The sequence below is a fragment of the Adiantum capillus-veneris genome, chromosome 25, assembly GCF_014529385.1.
Source record: "Adiantum capillus-veneris isolate H3 chromosome 25, ASM1452938v2, whole genome shotgun sequence".
Taxonomy (NCBI): domain Eukaryota; kingdom Viridiplantae; phylum Streptophyta; class Polypodiopsida; order Polypodiales; family Pteridaceae; genus Adiantum; species Adiantum capillus-veneris.
Window position 1 is genome coordinate 139,309,355 of NC_140955.1, and position 23,110 is coordinate 139,332,464.

The 23,110-nt window shown below is 41.5% G+C and overlaps 1 protein-coding gene across 2 annotated transcripts; it reads right to left on the reverse strand.

Moving 5' to 3' along the window:
* Nucleotides 1–810: 810 nt before the first annotated feature.
* On the reverse strand, nucleotides 811–3,503 carry LOC147425745 (putative mediator of RNA polymerase II transcription subunit 26b). 2 transcript variants are annotated; one of them, XR_015186414.1, is made up of 8 exons: nucleotides 3,064–3,503; nucleotides 2,640–2,708; nucleotides 2,468–2,550; nucleotides 2,307–2,374; nucleotides 2,134–2,216; nucleotides 2,021–2,048; nucleotides 1,826–1,928; nucleotides 811–1,212 (listed from the first exon to the last, which is right to left on the reverse strand). XR_015186414.1 is itself a non-coding variant. In XM_086499941.1 (7 exons), exons 1-7 carry the CDS (start codon nucleotides 3,382–3,384, stop codon nucleotides 1,924–1,926), a joined length of 657 nt encoding a protein of 218 aa, XP_086356067.1. In that variant the 5' UTR covers nucleotides 3,385–3,503; the 3' UTR covers nucleotides 1,694–1,923. The 2 variants fall into 2 exon arrangements, 1 of the variants encoding a protein (XP_086356067.1); XM_086499941.1 differs by lacking the exon at nucleotides 811–1,212 and having other exon boundaries at nucleotides 1,694–1,928.
* Between the last annotated feature and the right edge of the window lie 19,607 nt (nucleotides 3,504–23,110).

The window sequence follows — 23,110 nt, forward strand, 5'->3', positions numbered from 1 at the left end:
GGATTTTATTGAGGCATCATGTAGCAGGTGTAATGTGTCCCATTTCCCAAACCATTTATTTATGTCTTACATCTATCCACCAACGCTCAAGTTCTTGCTTTTATGTGTCTTTTGAACTTTTTTGGTTGCTTTCTAAATAATTGTTGGAAGTCGATGTAAAGGGTTTCGACATATTCTTATCATGTACTTCACAACCCTCTCCATGTCAATGACCTCAATTGGAAGAGATCTTGACTCAAGTAGTAGGATCATATCTAGTGTTTATGTCTTAAGTTGGAGAAAGTTGGTAAGAAAACTCTTTTGCACATCCCCAAACTCTTTCCAAGTGGATTTAAGATTCTCCCGCCCCACACTTTAGCTCCAAAAAGAAGAATCGGTGTCACCAATGTGTCCAAAAAGTAATTCTTAAGGACCCAATATTTGACATCCCCTACATTACAATGATCTCAAATGCATAGTATGCTCTCTTCCTAGCTTCCAAACGTTGCATAGCACATTCATGCTACTTGGGACTGACTGAAACCTGGCGGCCAAGGTACTTAAAGCTCTCAACCACTTTAAGTGTCTCATTCTTGTACACAATGCATGGCTTCTCCTTAGGGTTGATTTTTACAAGCACAGCTTTTATTTTGGACTCATTCAAAATTAACCCACTATGCAAGCAAAAGTTCTCAAGGACAACCATAAGCTTTTATGCATTCTCTAAAGTATTTGATTCAAGTACTACCAGTAAAAACATGATTACCACATTACAAATAGTAACCTCTTCAATGTCTCTTGTTGCATAAATTAAAGTACCATTTATTCCAATTGATCAATGCATAGACCAAAAAGAGTTGGTGACAATACAATCCTTGTTTAATACCAATAGTGCTTACAAAAAAATTAGTGGCTAATGACTTTAACATTTATTTTTGTCCTTAGTTGCATCTAGCTTTTATTGAGGACTTTCGAGCATATTCACTCTTCATCAAACCACCGCCGCTTGAGTGATCTACCTTTGTTGGCACCTCTGAGAGAGGGAAAGAGAGAGTTGTTACATATGAAGACTGGTCGTCGAACAACATTCAAGCTTGGGTTTACATTGGATTGGAGAGATCATTACAAAGCTCAATCTTTGATGTGGGTGCAAGGCATTCTCGGTGTCTTTGTAGCAGGGCGAGGAGGCCAAAGGCTGCATTCTCAACCACGTGGCCCACGCAAAATGATTTTCTGCATTATGGTAATATAAGATAGAAAAGTTTGGCAATAAGTGCAATTTCCAATTAGGCCACTTTTCTCCATATTGTGTACATGTTTACTTAGTATGCTACATCTCGATTTTGGTTTTTTTTGCTTATGATACGAAATATTATCATGGTGTTTTGTGTGACTTTGTTTGTGTATGAATTGCACGGGGGTGGGGAGGCGGGGGGAGAACTGGGGGTACGTACAAGATTATCGTTGTTGAGACATGTTCTCTCAAGGTGAGGATTCACAATGGCCTTCTAAGATAATAATATCACACTACAAAAGTATAATGAGAATGCAACAAGAGTAAATAATCATGCAACAAGAGTAAACAATTACATGTTTTCAAGATGAAACATAACATGGACACTCTAATGGCTAGAGTATTTTCTTCTACGTTAACACACTTAATGGCATTTGTACTACAAATGCGATAGATTACTGTCAAGCTGTGTGACGTCAATTGCTTGTTAAATAAGGAATTGCATTAGTATGTATGTCCACACAACAACCCCATGGCTTCTTTCTACAATGTTCCCGCTTAGTTCTCACCAGTGTTAACTTGGCACACCCAGTTATCTCAATGGTTAGTTACCTTGTGGTTGATCGGTGGACAGCCACTTGGATGCGAGACACGCCACATAGTATTTCAACCAAAGTTCCTTAGAATCAAATGCCACAAAATATCTCTCACTAGACTGTTCACATGAAAAATCACATCAGGTGGTTACAAAACTGCCTTGGCATAAATGCAAAGGAATGAGAAAAACAACAAGTGGAAGTCCCTTACAATCGTAGTCATTGAGGAATCCAAAAGTCTGTGTATAAACAATGACAGAATAAGCTGCTGAAGAGCAAGTACTCGAAGAGAAAAACAGAATATAAAAATTCGGCATTGCCTACCTCCGTCACAGCCGTCTGAGAGTCTCTAGGTTGCAATGGTGCACCCTCAGACTGTAGGCAAAAAGATACGCCATCTCCATTTTCTGCTAAGTCACATAACAAGTACACTGTTAGTGCTACTCTGAAACATGCAATGTAAAGCTCTGAAATTCTTCCCAAAAGACAAGTGGTACCCGCAATACTAGAAGGAGAGATCGTTGCCGTGGCGTCCTTCACTTCAACAGCAAGATGTTTCCACCATCTGGACAATCACGTTAAACATGCATAATCAGGCAAGCACACACATACACAGACACCCTCGAGGGCACGCATGCAAACGCAACGTTGCTATCACCTCACTAACTGCTTAGCTAAGCTGCAAACTCTAGCAGATGGATGCTTTCGAAGCCTTTTCACCTTCTTTCGAATTGACGTGCTCTGTAGAATCCATGAAGCCCTGATAAATGCTTCCTGCTTCAAAAAACAATTTTGAAATGGAGAAAGATTGGATTTTAGTTATAGCAAACCTTCAATAGCTGTACAGTAATGTGCATGTTTTGCAGCCGCTGCAAAGCTTTGAAGATGAAAATCTCCTCCTGCAATAGCGATGAAACATTGAAGTGCGGACGTAATGTCATGATAGGATGCATACATTCATCACAAATACACACACATATGAACATGCACAGTCACATACGTATATACATACATTCTATGCACACATGCATCCATACAGCAAAACATACATGCTTATACACACATACATTCATAAGAAATGCATGCACACATATACATACTAGGCACGTGTCTGCATATAGTTCGACGGAACATACACGTGCAGGCATGCATACATCCAGACATACTTATACATGCAAACACAAGCGGGCTTCCAAGTGTGTGGTTGGGCAATCAAAAACAACAGACAAATGCAAGGTCTAAGATGATACGAACTTGACGTTTACACAAACATCGACTGTCTACGAGGGCATTGATCTCCCTCAGAACAGGGCTTTCTTGTCCAAGTTCATCCATGGGAGCTTCTTTCTCATCTGCAGCGCCAATAAAGCCTTCCTCCCGTAGATCATTTATCACCTGCCCCTTTTCAACAGCAGCTAGGGCTTTCTGGAAAGCTGCTTCCGCTCGTCGTAGAGCAGCTCGGCTGCGGTTCAGGTGCAAATCCCTCACATCTTCCCCGGCTCCTATTGGCAGCAGGTGGTACTCCATGGCTGCAGCTTGTTGGGCATTCTCGATCATTCTTCCGAAGCGCTCCATGGCAACAAAACGCAACAGAAAATGCGAAGCGAACAGCGCTCCTTTCTTCTTTCTCCTCCTCCTCTCTCTTGCGTAACTCGTCTTGAGATCAAGACTCGTCGGCTAGAGCTTTGAGGACTCGTTAAAATCTCTCTCTCTCTCTTTTGGGTTGGGGGGGGGGGGGGGGGGGGGGGTTTCATATTTACTTTATCTCCAATATATTTACATTTTACTCATGATGAGTAGAGAGCTCTATTGTTCATCATAGTCTTGCAAGGCAAGAATGTCCTCTAGAATTTTGCTCTTGAGCAAATGAACAAGCAATGATCTAGTGTGCCACTCATACAATGCATGATTTCTCATGAGCCATATAAAACAGACAAACCATTGTGCATAAGATTGAAGACAAAGCTGCAATGCATCATAAATAATGAAAAGGTGACTTTGAATTTGGTCATGTTAATTCCCCAAGTGTCAACCCACCATGTTTGTCCCCGTTTCCACCATTTTGCTATTGTAGAGCAATTCCAAAATATAAATGTATGGTAGTTTCAGTTATACCACATCTAGCACATCTTCCATCCCCCCTCCAGTTTTCATGCATTTTATAAGATGTAGGTAGAACACCACATATTACTCTCCATTCAAAGACCTTCCCTTTAAAACTAGTAGTAGAATCCCAGACATGATGCAGAATACCCAACCACTTTGCTAAAACTTTAATGATAGGTGGATGCCCTCTTTCACTTTTCCCATTACCCTCTGGATTGTATGCTATAATGAGAACCAGTTTAATGCCCATACGAGCAAAAAACTCACGAGCCTCATCTGCATCTAGGTCTCCTCTATCACCAGTAATATTGCTAACACAACCATACCTGGAAATAACATCTTCAAGCAAGAACTTGCATATTGAACTTGTAGCTTTGGTACGCAAATTTTTGCCTTCAAATTGGTTCATAAGATCTTCTCTGGCAAGAAAAATATACCTCATTTGCCACACACCTCTGACAAAAAATTTGGGAGAGCTCATAGAGCTCAATCTGCTCAGATTTCTAATTCTCATTTCGGCCTTCGTTTCCACTACAGGCAGTACTACATAGGCTATTGCGTCATTTTCTGCAAAATTTTTGTCAGTGTTGTTTTCTGCATAATAGGTGTCTTACAGTCTTCTACGGTTTGTGCTATATAGCACGTGTTGTTCCCGCTTCGTTTCTCCTCTGGCAGTTTTCACATCAGGTGCAGCATTTACCATGGTTGACAACAACACAGATGTGTTCAAGATGTTTGCTGTTGAGGACAGATTGGATGGGGACAATTACCCTATGTGGGCTTACATGATGAAACATGTTCTTGTGTCAAAGGGCATCTGAAATATTGTGTAGGGCATTGATATACGTCATGGTTCTGAGGATGCATACGATGTTGAGTGTCATAAAATATAATATCTAACTTTAAATAATTTTCTCATATTAAACTGATCAGTTAATGTGGGAGAATAAACAGGAACAAGAGTTAGAATAGAGACATGTGCTTCTAGACCTATCTCAACACGGGACCAAAAGGAGAGATGGTTGCATCTCAATAGGGGTCCAAAAAGAGATGGTCTATCAAAGAGCAATGTGCAATAAGTGCCTCTAAACTTACCTCAGCGGGGGACCAAGAGGAAAGATGTTTACATCTCAATAGGGGTCCAAAAGGAGGTAGTCTATCAAAGAGAAATGTGCATCTAATGGAGCTTAAAAGACCTTAGGGTTAGCTTCATTAAATACCTCCAATGGTTAGTGTTAAAAGTCCTTTGACCTTAGGCAATCTAGGGTTGAGCTTGAGGTGGAAACCCGACCTAAGCTTGCGGTGCTTGTCGTGCTTGATGACTAAGGTGCTTGAGGTGCTTATCATGCTTGATGACTAAGGTACTTGAGGTACTTGTCATACTTAATGAGGAAGGTGCTTGAGAAGCTTCCCATGCATGGGGGGCTAAGGTTCTTAAGTCAAAAAGAGACCCTACAAACTTAATGAGGAAGGTGCTTGAGAAGCTTCGTATGCATGAATGTAACATTTAATGGCCTAGTAACTTGTGTGTAGCAAAAAATAGCATGAACATAGTGAGCATTTCATTAGAATAGATTCCTAATGAGAATAACAAGAGTGCTTGGGTGAAGAGAGCAACAAAAAGTATAACACGGGTATAACACCTAGTTAGATAGCAGTGACAACAGTTGAGGACCGGATTTGCATGGAGCCAGTCCCCCCTCCAAAAGGCTTTGTATTATGGTTTCTCCCATCAAGAGAGACATTTTACAATACAATTCTTTGTGTTCCTTCAATACTAACTAGTGCTATGAAGGTAGAAATTTCAAGCACCAAGCACCACACACAACATCAATTCCCTCACGGTCTCAAACCCAAGAGCTCACACACCTTTGAAGATGGTGAGAGCTAGCAGGGTATGATGGTATATTGAGAGGAAAAATAGTATTCTTACGAGAAAGATATATATCTCCTCACATAATCACTCATATTAGCATAGCTTAGCTTAATAATTAGCATGGTAGAGGAGATGAGCATGCATTGAAGCTTGGCTCTTGGTTGGATTTGCATCACAAAGCCAAGAGTTGTTGGTGTAGGCCTCCCTTCTCACAAGCTTGGAGGAGGTGGTAGGCTTTCCATTAAAGCTTGAGAAGGAGAGAGAGAGTCTTCTTGCTTCACACATAGATTGTAGGAGTGTGTAAGTGAATAATCCTTTGAAAAATCAGCCCCCTCTCTCTCTTGGTCGACCCCCCTTGCTAATTGCTCATGCTACAGCCCTATTGGACCTCCCTAGGCCTAGCCAATGGAAATTAAGCAGCATAAGTGATAGCCTTTTGACATGTGTCCCCCTTTCCCTTTTGTGAGAGCTTTTGCTAATTAATAAATGCAACTAAACTCTCATTGGACCCCTTTGTCTCCTGGCCAATAGGAATCAGGGAAGCCATTGGGCTGTTGAATGCTCATTGGACCCCTAGGGAGACTATCCAATAGTCTTCTAGAGAGCTGAATTCTTATTGGTTCTTTTATTAAGTGTTTTTAAATTAATTAAACTAGACTTACTCTAGCCTAATTCTTATTGGTCCACCTCCAAGGCCATCCAATAGGATTTGAGTAAACCTTGTGGGCATATGGGCTAGGGATCTGACATGTGTCCCTCTTTCCCCTTGTGTACAAAGGAAGCTTGTGTGTGCGTGTGTCAGTTTATCTCTCATCCCCTACTTCTTGGGCTTGCCCCCTCCTTTGTAGGCTTTGAGAAAGACTTTTGGGACACACACAAAGCATCCAAATTTCCTAATCTTTGACCTTTGGACACAACCTTTGAATTTTGGAACCTTAGTATTTTGGAAGTCTGAATGGGCTGAACCCTAAGGTCTTTGGAGCCCATTGTTGCACATAGCTCTTTTGCAGATGACCTCCCGTTTGGATCCCTATTGTGGCCGGTCTGCGAGCTTAACCAATATTCTAGCATATTCGTCTAATGAATTAGAGTAGATGATGTTATCATCAAAGAACACTCCAGTAAAGGTTCGTTGAGGCTTGAATAACTTCTCCATCAAGCGGTTGAATGTGGTTGGTGCATTGGTCAAGCCAAAAGGCATGACAATGTATTCGTAAAGACCAAACGTAGTGCAAAATGTGGTCTTTACAATGTCTTGATCAACTATCCTTATTTGATGATAGCCACTTTTTAGGTCAATCCTACTGAAGTAGGTGGACCCTTGTAGCTTATCAAATAGGTCTTCTACCTGTGGAACGGGAAACCTATTCTTGATAGTGATCCTATTTAGTGCTCTATAGTTGACACACATACGATATGTGCCATCTTTCTTTTACACTAGTAACACAGGAGAACAAAATGGAGATGAGCTAGGCCTAACCATGCCCTTCTCAACTAACTCATGCACTTGCCGCATAATCTCCTCTTGTTGAGCTTGAGAAACTCTATAAGGAGGTTTGTTAGGCGGTGAACTTCCTGGAAGAAGTTCAATTGCATGGTCATCATTGCCTCATTTAGGAGGTAGCTCACAAGGGATGTCGTCAATAAAGACATCTTGAAACCCCTTGAGAAAATTGGATAACTTTAATTCCTTTTGGTTGTGTATATTTTCTTTTGCTAAAACATTAGGTTCATTTTGAGAGTCTTTGACAAAAATCATGTACACGGAAATAGAGCTCTTTATTGACTTATTGAAAGCTTGTGTATGTACAATGGGTATGGTGTTACCCATTTCCTTAGCATCTATGTACATATCTTTTTCCCTAAACCTAAAGGAGATTCTCCTTTCAGGGAATTTAACATTGGCAGCCATGCAATCAAACCATGGTGCCCCTAGGATTACATCCTCATGCTTGAGAGGAGAGATAAAGAAGTCCTCTTTGTCCACGTAGCTTTGGACATGGAGCCTCGGTTTCTCGATTAAGGGAGTGACTAAAGCTTCTTGCCCCTTGAAAGCACCATCTACGGGTAGGACATCTCCCATCTCGTAAGCTTGTATGCCTAGCTTGGTGGCCAACTCTATGGATATGAATTGTGAGTAGAACCACGGTCACAAAGAATAAAAGCATCATGTTCTCTTATCTTTCCCCAAGCATGGCATAGAGGATATCCTTTGTGGTGAGTTTCCTCCTCTTGGATTTCGACCAAGGTAGCTCTAGAAGGTTCATGGCGGGTGTTCTTTTGGGGACAAGCGCGGTACACATGCCCTTGCTCGCCGCACTTGAAACATCGGTTATCCTTGCGATAATGCTCAAGCTCTTCAAGAGAGAGTTTATTTTTATCTTTGTAAACTCCCTTCTCTTTAGCTTTGTTGGAGTTGCACTTAGGAGACTTTTGGACATTGTTCTTGCCCTTAGGCTCATTGGAACCCTTGTTTTCCGTGGGCTTAGAATTTCTTTTAGTCCCCGTTTGGAAATTGATTCAAGAGCCACCATAGTATGGTGTATAACCGCTGATATGGTGCGTGGCCTTTGGGAGTTGACATACTCCGCCATTTCTTCAGTTAAGCCCGCATAAAATTGTTGCTTTTGCTCTCCGAAATCCAACTTTTTGAAGAGAGTAGGTCCCAAAACTTGTCTACATATTTGTGAATGGATTCATAGGGAGAGAGCTTCAAGCTTCGCCATTCGGTGATTACTTTGTCTTTGGCATCGGTGGCCAAAAACTGCTTCATAATGGAAGCTCTTAAAGCTTTCCATGTTCGTGGAGCTTCACCGTTGGCCCATAGGCTAGACCACCATTGTCTGGCGAACTTTTGAAAGTGCATAGCTACATGGCGTAGCTTAGAGGACTCGGGAAGCCCTCATCTCCAAACGTTGCATCGAATTGTTGGATAAAGGCCAAGACTTTGCCCGTAGCACCAAAGGTGCCATCGTAGGTAAGGAAAGAGATGCTTTTCCCTCCCTCTTTGAAATTCTTGAGTTTGGATGACTCTTCCATGCGGCATACCCGGGGGAGTCACTCTATATACAAAACGGGACGCCACCTGCGAGCGGATAACTTTGATAAAACCCCTATATATGACTCATATTAGGGAATATGACCCCCCTTTCTACGCTTATACAACAATCCAGGCAAAAAACTATTATACTCCTATCTTACATATAAAAGTCTTACATGATTTAACTGAGTAAAACTAGTCAAAGAGCGTGTAGCATAGTGACTAGAAACGTACTAAGGAACCACTTCTATTGATAACTAGATGTACCCTCAATGTGTCTTAGTTTGACTTTCAAACTATGTGCCCATTCAGCCTGCACTCTAGCTACTCGTCCAATTCTGACCCATCGAAATTACTCAAAAAACATATTATAAAGTTTTGTTAGGTTCTCCATGTAAATTTGTATCTATACAAACTCTTTATAGCTTTCATCCCTCAACAAATGAACTATATACAAAGCAATGTTAGTTCTTGCATGTATCTTTGTACAAGTTCGAGAGCAGAATCTTTTGGGAAGCCATGATTTTGAAACACAAAAACTTCCTCTCATGTTTCCCTTTTCTCACTTCTCCCCCTACCCCCTCCCTTATTTTTAAGCTAGGGAGATAAATTAATGGGGGCCTATCCGTAACTTATACACTTATGTAACTTGTAAAAATAAACCCTCCCTTGCACTTACGTGGTGCGGTAAGTTTTTCATGGTGAATCCCCCGGGGCGGCATAGGATTTCCTATGGCCTCTTCTTTTTTATGGTTCAAAAATTGCACCATCACTTTCTTCACAAGGTGAAGAATTTGAGGAAGATGGAGAAGAGGGTTTACCTCTTTCTCGCCTTGATCTTCTTTGTCTTCACCATCACTTTCATAAGAGGAAGAGGATGAAGAAGATGGAGAAGAGGGTGTCCTCTTTCTCGCCTTTTTCTTGTCTTGCTTTTTCTCATCCCTCTTTGAAGTAGGGTGTGGAGAAGTATGCGATGGTCTTCTCCATTTTGGAGGTAAGGTTGAGCGTTTAGCCCACCGTCTTCGTGGAGCCATCTGCACCGAGGAGGTAGGAGACTCACTTATTTCTCGTTCCTTCGGTGGGGGCTCTTGAATTCTCCTTTGAGAAGGAGATGCGTCATCAAGGAGCAAATTTTTGAGCCCTTCATATGGATCCTCTTCTTCTTCCGGAATCGGAGAAAGGCCTCATTTGGAAGTCTCGCAAGGAGGCTCCTAGGTGCTCTCTCGTCATGGTGGGGAGCTTGGAGAATCCCATGAGCACGAAGTTGCCGTTGCACTTCACTTTGGGGGGATGGATTACCCATAGCTTGTTGAAGCCTAGAAACAAGGTAGTTAACGGGCATAGGGGCATCATTAGTAGCCTGCTCATTAGCAAAATCAAAGTTATCAACATTAATTTCACTCTCTTTACTATTGTCAACCATTCTAACAGCTATTAGGGGTAAACTTTTTAGGTGTACTTTGGCACTTCAAGCCCTAGTTGCTACTCCTCTTTACCCCTTTAAAAAAAAGCACTCAAGCTACTATACACGTGGCTTGAATGCCATTAATTTCAAGGAATAGAAGAGAGGGTCGTTCAACATCAAAATAGCACCGGCTCTTATCAAGCTTCTAAAAGCTCAATAGTGGTTAAGCCGTAGGCAAGCCCCATAGGACTCCATTATTAGGACCATAGCTCTCGACGGTGATGCCCTGTTAACTGCACAAAGGCAGGCGCACTGCAAGGCTAAAAAATCCCTATTCTACTTACTTACATGCAATTAATAATACCAACCATTTATAGCTACCTTGAGGACCTCCCTTCTTCAGCAAGAAAAGAGAAACCTTGTGCTCTGATACTAATGTAATATTTAATGGGCTAGTAACTTGTGTGAAGCAGAAAATAGCATGAACATAGTGAGCATTTCATTAGAATAGATTCCTAATGAGAATTACGAGAGTGCTTGGGTGAAGAGAGCAACAAAAAGTATAACACCTAGATAGATAGCATGAACAATACTTCAAAAGAGAGAGAAATTAAGCAATTGACACAGTTGAGGAACGAATTTGCATGGAGCCAGTCCCCCCTCCAAAAGGCTTTGTATTATGGTTTCTCCCATCAAGAGAGACATTTTACAATACAATTCTCTGTGTTCCTTCAATACTAGCTAGTGATATGAAGGTAGAAACTTCAAGCACCAAGCACAACACTTGTTAAACACAACATCAATTCCCTCACGGTCTCAGACCCAAGACCTCACACACCTTTGAAGATGGTGAGAGAAAGCGGGGTATGAGGGTAGATTGAGAGGAAGGAGTATTCTTACGAGAAAGATATATGTCTCCTCACATAATCACTCATATTAGCATAGCTTAGCTTAATAATTAGCATGGTAGAGGAGATGAGCATGCATTGAAGCTTGGCTCTTGGTTGGATTTGCATCACAAAGCCAGGAGTTGTTGGTGAAGGCCTCCCTTCTCACAAGCTTGGAGGAGGTGGTAAGCTTTCCATTAAAGCTTGAGAAGGAGAGAGAGAGTCTTCTTGCTTCACACATAGATTGTGTGAGTGTGTAAGTGAATAATCCTTTGAAAAATCAGCCCCCTCTCTCCCTTGGTCGACCCCCCTTGCTAATTGCTCATGCTACAGCCCTATTGGACCTCCCTAGGCCTAGCCAATGGAAATTAAGTAGCATAAGTGATAGCCTTTTGACATGTGTCCCCCTTTCCCTTTTGTGAGAGATTTTGCTAATTAATAAATGCAACTAAACTCTCATTGGATCCCTTTGTCTCCTGGCCAATAGGAATCAGAGAAGCCATTGGGCTATTGAATGCTCATTGGACCCCTAGGGAGACTGTCCAATAGTCTTCTAGAAGGATTAATTCTTATTGTTTCTTTTATTTAGTGTTTTTAAATTAATTAAACTAGACTTACTCTAGCCTAATTCTCATTGGTCCACCTCCAAGGCCATCCAATAGGATTTGAGTACACCCCCGGGGCAGTCACTTATCAAAAGACCCCTATATCACGTGCGTTCAAGAGGTAATTAATAATACCCCAATATACATACTATACTTACACTGTGAGCCTATTTAAAAAACCCCTACCCCCCTTTGTATGTATATATTTTTGTACATTTTGGTCTTTTAATAATCCTCTCCGGTTAACTCACGTGATATCATACACATTCTAAAAAGTGACCGCCCCGGGAGTACACCTTGTGGGCATCTGGGCTAGGGATCTGACATGTGTCCCTCTTTCCCCTTGTGTACAAAGGAAGCTTGTGTGTGTGTGTGTGTGTGTGTGTGTGTGTGTGTGTGTGTGTGTGTGTGTGTGTGTGTGTGTGTGTGTGTGTGTGTGTGTGTGTGTGTGTGTGTGTGTGTGATTTTCTCTCTCATCCCCTACTTCTTGGGCTCGTCCCCTTCTTTGTAGGCTTTGAGAAAGACTTTTGGGACACACACAAAGCATCCAAATTTCCTAATCTTTGACCTTTGGACACAACCTTTGAATTTTGGAACCTTAGCATTTTGGAAGTCTTAATGGGCTAAACCCTAAGGTCTTTGGAGCCCATTATTGCACATAGCTCTTTTGTAGATGGCCTCCCCTTTGAATCCCTATTTTCCCTCCTTTGGATCCCTACTGTGGCCAGTCTGCCAGCTTAACCAATATTCTAGCTTTTTCTCCCCTGGCACTTCCCCATATTAAATGATCAGTTTAACATGAGAAAATCATTTAGGAGAATTATATATTAGTTATTATGACATGAAAGTCCCAAAGTTAGGGGAATTTTTGACTTAACCTTCCACTCACCCAAAGGGCACCCCTTTTCTCAAAGGGCACATGGGACACATGTCAGACTCTCCCTATGCTTAACCACATGGTGTGCTTGAATGCTATTGGTTGGTCTAAAGAGGGGTCAATGAGCTTCTAGCTCCATCCAACAAATATCTAGATACTTTCAAGCTCTCTCTCTCTAATGGATAAGGAGGACACTTGTCCAAAGACTACCCATGTACTTGAATGCATGCTGCATGTGATTAGCTAGGGGGGGAGAGGGGTCCTATGAGCTTGAAACATATGTAAAAGCTACAACTCGCCCCAAGCAAGCAAGGGGGGTGTTGGGGGGATATACACCACACACACACTCATTTTGGGATTCATTCTCACTTGGTGAAAGTTGAGGAACTCCACCTCCTTCTCCAATCTTGTGAGAAGTGAGAGCCTACACCAACACTCTTGGCTATGGAATGCAAATCCAACCAAGAGCCATGCTTTAATGCTTAAGCTTGTCATATTCATTATTATGCTATAATGTATGCTAGCAAGAAGAATGATGATAAGTGAGGAACTATTTCTTTCTCCTATGGAATGTTTCTTCTTTCTCTTCCCTACCCTCATTCCCCGCTAGCTCTCTTCACCTTCGAAGGTGTTTGAGGCCTTGGGACTAAGGCTTGGGATAGTTAATGCTTTTACAAAGTTTATGTTATGTTTGTGATGCATGAAGCTTTCCATCTTCATTGCATCACCTAGGTCACAAGGAACATAAAGATTGTATTGTACCAAGTCTCTCTTGATGGGAGAAACTATAATACAAATGCCTATTGGAGGGGGACCGGCTCCGTATGAATCCGGTCCTCAGCTATTGTCATGTTCTCTAAACTCTCTCTTGCAAAAGTATTGTTCATGCCAAGTTAACTAAGTACCATGTTTATGTTGCTACCATCAATTAAGTTCGCCCGCTATGCTCAAAAGGTAATCTCACAAAAGTGCTTCATCTAATTTCCTAATTCCGCTACTCTCAAAGCTCATAGGCCATTTCCATTACATTGAGGATGTTGCAGATCTTGCTGCAAGGATTGCTGCTATTAGAGTTGTTTTGCCTATGATAGGACAATCTCGTTGGGATGTAAAGGATTCGGAGGCTCATACATTGATTGCATTGTCTATGAAGTGCACCATTGTTCCTCATATTCGTTCAACAAAATCTGCAAAATAGGCTTGGGATATTTTGGCTGGTCTTTATGCAAGTCGCAATGAGGCTAAAATTGCTTTGCTGCATAAAGAGCTGGAATCTGAGGAAGATGATAGGGACACTTTCCTTGCTGGTGTCAAGGGTATCAATGAGCAACTTATTTCTGCAAGTGAAGTCATTTCAGACAATTCCCTTGTGCAAACTTTTCTTGATGCCTTACCAGATTCTTACCAAACTTTTGCTAGTACTTGGAGACTTATGACCCAAGGAAATCCTGAAGTTGTCAAGTTTGATGCATTATGCACATTGCTATTGCAAGAGTCACTTTCCAGAAAAACAGGACTAGACAGCGTGCAATTGAACAGGCTTTTATTGCTTCTCAAAGAAAGAGTGGTAACAGGAATGCAGCCACTTCTTATGGTTCTGCTGCAAGTGGCAAAACTTCTGTTCCTAATGCTTCTACTGGTAGCACTTTGTCTGGAAATTCTGGTGATAAGGGCAAAAAGAATATGCGTTGCCATTATTGTAAAGCTAATGATCACTTGATCAAGCAGTGTCCTAAGTTGAAGGCCAAAGAGGCTAAGAAGAAAGAGAGTGGTTCCACTGCAAATCCTAGTTCCACTACCAATGCAACCATTGTTGAGTATTCTGTGAAAGGAGACTGTGATACTGATGTTGATACAGAATGGGCTTTTAGTGCAGAGTGCACTTACAATCCTATTGTCCATGATGCATGCATGTCAATTGCTGCAAATTCACATGTGTGGTATTTTGACAGTGGTGCTACAAAGCACATTACCTCACATCGTGAATTGTTCACCTCTCTCGAGTCTGTTCCGCATGGGAATTCAGTCACTTGTGCCAACAATGCCTCTTATCCGGTTCAAGGAGTTGGAAAGATTGTGCTTACTGCTGCAAATGGTAGTTCTTTCACACTTGTTGATGCACTTTATGTATGTGGGATCAAGAAGAATCTTTTGTCTGTATCTAAACTTGCTAGACTTGGACTTGTAGTCAAAATTGTGGATGACAGATATACAGTTCATAAACTCAGTTTTGGTGATGAAATTGTTGCATCTGGGCTTTTGTGTTGTGGGCTATATAAGCTCACTTTGTATGACAAGTGTGGATAAAATTTTGCAAATGCAGTTGCAGATTCAAGGACTATTTTAGATGCAAAACTTTGGCACGCACATTTTGGTCATCTGAATTTTGCCAGTTTGCTGCGTTTGCAAAAATCTGATATGGTTTCTTCTTTGCCGCCTCTTGAAGCACCTATCAAACATGTTTGTAAATGCTATATTTTGGGTAAGATACAACGTTCAAAGTTTCCAAAGGATGTTTCAGTTAGGGCCACATGCAAGTTGCAGCTTGTGCATAGTGATGTTTGTGGGCCCATGCAAACTCCGTCCTTGGGGCAATTACCTTTACTTCATGACTTTATTGATGATTACTATAGGCATGCATGGGTATTTTTGCTTAAAGCGAAGTCCGAATTCTTTATGTGCTTCAAACAATTTTTGGCTATGGCTGAAAATGTATCAAAATAGTACTATGGACACCCTCCATTCCGATCGAGGGGAGGAGTATATGTCTCATGAATTTAATGCATTTCTTGCTAGTTGTGGGATAAAACATCAATGTACAGCGCCTTACACACCAACAAAATGGTGTTGCTGAGAGGAAACACAGGTCACTTATGAAAATGGCACGATGTACGGTCAACAGTCAAGCTTTCCCGCATTATTTTTGGCTTGAGGCCATCATGTGACGCTCATGTATTTAACACGTGTCCTACGAAAGCTTTGCAATCTACTACTCCATATAAGGCATGGCCTAAAAGCAAGCGTTCTCTTGAGCACATGCGTGTTTTTGGCTGTTTGGCATATGCTTTGGTGACACAAACAAAGCGCAGAAAATTGGATGATAAGGCTGTCAAATGTATTTTGTTGGTTATGGCGCTGAAAGCAAACGTTACAGGTTGTATCATCCATACACAAAGCGTATTCTAGTTTCACGGGATGTAGTGTTTGTGGAAGATTCTATTCAACCCTTGTTGTCAAGTACTAGAGACAGTAATGTAAGCTCACAGGACATTTATGACACTTTGTTGCCTCTTTTCAGTGGTGGAAGTTCGAATGTAAATTCCAATGAGGCAAATGTATAGCCTATGGGGGTTTTTGAAAATGTTACAGATCAGCCAATTACTGATGCAGATGTACATGATGTACTTGATGAGGAAAAGGCTGAAAATGAGCTGCATGACAATAAATTGGATGCACCTTTGTCTAGTCATACTCGTTCAGGCTCTCACCATGCATCTTATGCATTAGATTGTTATGCTTTGGCTGTGTCTAGCTTACATGATGTTGAGGAACCTCTATCTTTTGATGAAGTACAGAGTTCAAAAAATCGGATGGCTACCATGCAATCAGAATATGATTCACTTATAGAAAATTACACATGGACTTTATGTGGTTTCCCTCCTGGCAAAAAGGCCATTGGTACGAAGTGGGCTTACAAGTTGAAACGCAAGCCAGATGGTGAGATCGATCACCATAAGGCTCGACTTGTTGCAAAGGGTTATGCACAGCAAAAAGGCATAGATTATGAAGAGACTTTTTCTCCCACTTGTCGTATGAATATTGTGCGTTTTCTATGTGCATTGGCAGCTCATTTTGGTTGGGATGTACATCAATTAGACATTGTTACTACTTTCTTGAATGGTGACATATTCGAGGAAGTTTATGTAACGCAGCCTCGCGGTTTTGTCAAGAAAGGACAACAAGACAAAGTGTGCAGATGTAAGAAGGCTTTGTATTGGTTGAAGCAATCTCCTCATGCTTGGTATAAGAAAGTTGACACTCATTTTGTCAAACAAGGCTTTCGTAACATTCCAACAAAAAGCACATTGTATGTAAAGCGTGAGGGTGATGTACTTCGTATCGTGGTTCTTTATGTCATTGATTTGTTGATCACTAGACCAAATGAGAGACATATTGCTGAATTTAAGGCTGATTTGGATGCTACTTTCAAGATGAAAGATTTGGGGTTGTTGCATCATTACTTGGATATACACTTAAAGCAGTGTGATGGTGGTAGTGCCTTGTGCCAGAAAAGTTACATAGAGACATTGCCATGTACGTTTGGACTTGAGGATTGTAAACATATTGCCACTCCCATGGAAACAGGTTTGAAGTTGAGTCTACGTGATGCTGGTGATCCTACTGATGTCACTCTTTACCAAACTGTTGTTAGCTGGCTCATTTATGTATGCAACACGAGGCCGGATATTCAGTTTTCAGTCTCATAGGTCAACAGATTTATGCATAGCCCAAGGTCTAAGCATTGGCAGACTGTCAAGAGGATTTTCCGCTACCTTAGTGGCACTTTACATCTTGGCTTGTTTTATCCCAAGGGGGGATCATTGTCGTCAAACTTACATGCTTTTTCGGACTCAGATTGGGCTTGTTGTTTTGACACGAGAGTGTCCACAAGTGGTTTTTATTTCATGCTTGGCAATTCATGTATATCATGGTTGAGTAAGAAGAAACCTACTGTGGCCACTTCTAGTTGTGAGGCTGTGCATAAGGCAGTCTTCAGAGCTATGGTTGAGCGTGTATGGCTCAGACGCCTTATGGCTGATTTGGGTATTGGACAGGACATTACCAACACTATCTACACTGATAGTCAGAGCGCATTGGCAGTTGCGAGGAACCCAGTTTTTCATGCTCGCACAAAGCACATTGAGGTGCATTACCACTATGTCAGGGAGAGGCTCTCAGCAGGAGAGATCAGCTTGGCTTATGTGTCAACACAGTACAACCTTGCAGATCTTTTCACAAAGGCATTGGCTCGTAAGAAGCTCGAAGCTTTCCGCAAATCTTTGGGCTTACTCCCCTTTGTGGACTGATCATGTCCTCAGGGCATGGCACTTCCCTTTACTCATGTGCCAGCTCTCATTCACCGCATCACTCCAGGGGGGATTTGTTACCATAGACATGTGGTAGTGATGTGTGTGAACACACTAGGACTACTGGGGCATTTTTTCCCTCTTTAGTAGGTTTTTTTCCCCGAGCATTGTATATACGCCCATCACTCTAGGGCTATCTATCTTTCCATTGCACACTAAGTAATGCTCTCTCAGTTGTGTGCCTTGAGCTTCCTTCATCTTCTCCAAACTGTGCCCGTTTCTCTGCAACCCTAATTCCAACACCATCGACTTGGATTCTTACAAGATGGCGAGCGAGTTTTTTTTAGCAATGAAAAAAATGAGCGAGTCCTTCAATAAAGTTTTTTATGAATTAGAGAGATTTTTAAAAGTGATATAGTACGCAAGAGACATGGCAGTTGTGATAGGATAAGGGAATTGTGGGCCAATGTGAGAATGGGCCTCGCGAACAGCCTATGTGTCCATGGGGTGTTGGTAGGACAATTATAGCCAAAGAGAATGATTACTTCTTTGTTGTCCCAGGGACACATCCTAAGGCTACATTCAGGGGTGTTTCCTCTATGTTTGTTTCTTTGATTGGCAAAGCAAGTTTATATTGGTTGTCAAGCCTACCAATTGTTGGGTTCCCTTAGAAACCGTGCTCTTCCATCTTGCATTTGTGAGGGAAGTGCACATGCAGAGCTTCAAGAAATTAGAAAGTGAAGATGTAGCAAAAAAAACAACTAATATGAAATTTTGGGTTAGACCTTTCTATGCACCTGCCTCCACCCTTTGTGAACCTAATTTCTTCACCTGTTGTTCAAGATTATAACCTACTTTTAAATTGATGCAAATTATGAGTGCTATTTTAGAGGGTCGCAAAGGCTGTCGCTCCATTTTGGCTACTACTATTGATGACAACCCCAAGTGGTTATAGTTTCTTTGATTTAACGTGGATGATGAGTGTTAATTTATAATCGCATTATCGTTATCTACAATTTATCTTGTTATTTTGTGCCTTTCAACTAGTTGTGCTTTTATTAAAGTTTATCTAGGGCCATGTATAGCCTGGGCATAATCTAGTTGAAATCACCCAACAACCAACATAGCAGGCCCTTTCATGCCCCTCTTAAACAACACAACCTTTCTACTCCTCCCCACTAGTTATGCGTTGTAAGTGAACGAAATGGATTCTTCTCACTTCCTCTTTGCACGTGTAAAGACTAAAAGCTCGTCTATTGTGAGCAAACCAGCAAACATATACTTCTCTCCATCAATTAGCTACACCTATCAAAATCAATTGCTACATGTGTTGGAAATCTACCACTACATGATTGGCCCCTTTCACCAACCCTTATCATTGTTGCCAATCACATCTCTCCTCTATGCACATTATAGCCGATAAAATAGTCGTGCTCTCTACAAGTGAGGCAGCTTGCATCTCGGCCAAGCTCTGTAAGAGCAAACACACCCCCACTCCATCCGAGGTGACCGTCTGAGGTTCCATATAAGCCATTAAATCAGAGTGATTGTAATACCAATTGGATCTGTCATCAATAGCAGTAGCCCAAAATAGAGTCGGGGCCTTTGCAGTCCTCTAAAATAGCACTTATCATCGCTAGCTAGAACTTGTCTGCTCTGACAAACACTACTTTGGAGTATGTGATATGGTTTTTGAAAATAAAAAAAAGAGGAGAATTAACAAAGACTCTCCTGATGCAAGGTCAAAATTCAGCTGGATGCTCATGTTGAGCGCTAGATGGTGGCGTATGCGCATGCACATGCGACAAGTGTGTAGTGAATGTTATGACTCTCTCTCTCTCTCTCTCTCTCTCTCTCTCTATATATATATATATATATATATATATATATATATATATATATATATATATATGAAGGTCACATGGAAGGCTCTGTCTCTGTGATGTGATTCACTGTATTGTAGTGCTCTTTTTCTGTCTACATGTTATATTTGAAGAAGCCCATTACGGGCTGTAACCTTGGCCTCTTAAATAACAAGTCTTGAGTTCAACTCTCGTCAGACAGATCTTTGAGGTCTCTTGGGATGGTTTCCTACAACGTTAAAATATTCTTCTTCTTCTTCTTCTTCTTCTTCTTCTTCTTCTTCTTCTTCTTCTCTCCCTTGTCCGCGATACGCACTATCACAGCAATTCGGCTTAGCTCCCATTTCCTTCGATGCGAGATAGGGCGTTGGGGCAATGGAGAAGAGTCAAATCGATTGTGCACATTATGCTCATTGCAAGTTCGAGAGTCTGAGTACCACACACTACTAGAGTGCTCAGCTTTTGATCACATCCGAACTTGCTTCTCTCACATTTTCAGCCATAACTTAAACCTACACACTTTCCTCTCCCAGCCAAAGTGTGGGCTCTCCATTGCAACTCTCATCACTACAATTTTGGAGCATCGAGAGTCACTCATCAGCCATACACATACTACATCACATGTAACTTTGGTCCCATAGGTCATATTTGACCTCCGAGGACGATAATAAAATCTATCTATCTATCTATCTCTCTCTCTCTCTCTCTCTCTCTCTCTCTCTCTCTCTCTCTCTCTCTCTCTCTCTCTCTCTCTCTCTCTCTCTCTCTCACACACACACACACACACACACACACACACACACACACACACACACACACACACACACACACACACATATCTCTCTCCATTTGAAAAGCTACAACCTAGCTCGCTTGCTCTCATGCACTCAATCTCTCTCTTCTCTCTCTCTCTCTCTCTCTCTCTCTCTCTCTCTCTCATATGAAGGCCACATGGAAGGCTCTGTCTCAGTGATTTGATGCATTGAATTGCAGTGCTCTTTTTTGTTCTACAGGTTATAATTGAAGAAGCCCATTACGGGTTGCAACCTTGGCCTCTTGAATAACAAGTCTTGAGTTCAACTCTCGTCAAACAAACCTTTGAGGTCTCTTGGGATGGTTTCCTACAACGTTAAAATCTTCTTCTTCTTCTTCTTCTTCTTCTTCTCTCTCTCTCTCTCTCTCTCTCTCTCTCTCTCTCTCTCTCTCTCTCTCTCTCTCTCTCTCTCTCTCTCTCTCTCTCTCTCTCTCTCTCTCTCTCTATCTATCTATCTATCTATCTCTCTCTGTCTCTCTTTCTCTCTCATATCTCTCTCCATTTGAAAAGTTGCAACCTAGATCGCTTGCTCTCATGCTCTCTCTCTCTCTCTCTCTCTCTCTCTCTCTCTCTCTCTCTCTCTCTCTCTCTCTCTCTCTCTCTCTCTCTCTCTCTCTCTCTCACACACACACACACACACACACACACACATATGAAGGCCACATGGAAGGCTCTGTCTCAGTGATGTGATGCATTGTATTGCAGTGCGTTTTTTATGTCTACAGGTTATAATTGAAGAAGCCCATTACGGGTTGCAACCTTGGCCTCTTGAATAACAAGTCTTGAGTTCAACTCTCGTCAAACAAATCTTTGAGGTCTCTTGGGATGGTTTCCTACAACGTTAAAATCTTCTTCTTCTTCTTCTTCTTCTTCTTCTTCTTCTTCTTCTTCTTCTTCTTCTCTCTCTCTCTCTCTCTCTCTCTCTCTCTCTCTCTCTCTCTCTCTCTCTCTCTCTCTCTCTCTCTCCATTTGAAACGTTGCAACCTAGATCGCTTGCTCTCATGCACCTAGATGAGAGTGGCAGCAGCGCGCATGCTTTTGATTGCCTTCACCCTCCCAAGCTCCCAGTTCACAAGGAGCAGCTGCAACATTATTAGGAAACAAAACCTCCCCAAAATATTACAACCAATAGAAGCTCCCCAGCAACACAAACTATTGGTTGCAAACAAAGAGACCGTGCTCAACTCACACAGTCCGCATTTTGTGTTGAAAAGCGGGCAATAGTGTGCAGCTTCTTTGTGAGGGGTTTGGGGGGGAGTTTCACCCAATCTGATTGTCGGTCAAGAGCATTGAGATTTTTTAATCCAACGGCTATCGGCCACTTGCACTACCCCCTTCTCCTCCATGTTCCACTACCTCCTTTGAACCAGCCTTAAAAACTTGTCGACTTGAGCGAATACTGCTAGAACCAGTCCTCACGGGCACGGACTGGTTGCGACAGCTTACACAAGGAAATGAAACTTATCAGTTTTGGCCTTTGACGTTATTTGGATTGATTCTCCCAAAGCTTCCTATTGTCAAAACTAAATCATGCAATGACCATCTATGCTCATGTAACTAGGAAGCCAAGTCAGCATTGATGTAGATAAGTCAAAATTAGTTTATTCTTTAGGAGTGATCTGTTAAGCTTCTGAGCTCTAACTTTTTATGTGTAGGCAGTTTATGGTACATTGTATGAGGTTGAGCACAGATCTACATTCTACATCCCATATTGGAAGCTACCCTTTGCGAGCTTGGTAGTCCCTCGTCAACGGAAGTTTCAAGAGAACTGAAGGTGATTAATGATTGTCTTGATGGATTGATCAAGGGAGCACAAGAGACTTGCCAGGTTTGTTCTTCTCCCATGGTTGCATCCATTTGTGTGCCTAATGCCTAACCGAGTCTTTTCCATACCATACATTGTCGTGTTGTGGCACGTATATAGTGGGAACGGCCATTAAACGATTTATCTTGTGACTTTTTTACGCATAAGTATACTTCATATAATACTCATATGCATAAATAAAAGCTTTCTACCATACCTTAGTATTACCTTTGAAGTAATATAAATGTACATTACTATTAGAAAGTACTACAAGAGAAGTATCAATGATTGTGCCTCTTTTTGTCTTGGGGAAAAGCATTTGTATATTTCTCCTAATATCTCAGCTATACCCTACCATATATAAATTATTTTCTTCTTTTCACATTTATTTAATAATATAACCCTTCAATAATGCATACCTTCTTGGATACATACAAGAGGGAAGGGCCTACTAGAAGACTTTATGAAAAGGAAGATCCAAAGCTTCTTGGACCATCCCAATTTGCAAATACCGACCTAAGGGTGTGGAGAAAAGTCCAAAACCAAGTCAAGCTCTTTTAGTAGGCCAATTTTTCCTTTTGGAGCATGTCAATCCGAGTTATAGGTCAAAAGTTACAGGGAAACTAGTGAAAAACCCTCTCACAACTACACTGCAAGAAGAGATGGTAAACAGGTGAATCAAGTGAAAAGAGGTAATCTTGGTCTTTTTCCATAAAATAAGATATTTGGAGATAAAATACACAAGCATGTGAATGTGACACCTCAAAGATGCCTTGAAGGACAAGACACACAAGTTGGGACCCCCTGCTGGAGCCACACAGAAGATGCCTAGGTGGGGCCCACATACATCATGCACCCACATGGAGCCTCACCGACCAAAAATGCTAAATTTCATGATATTTTGAGTCCTAATATTGCCCATTTTAAGAAATATCCAA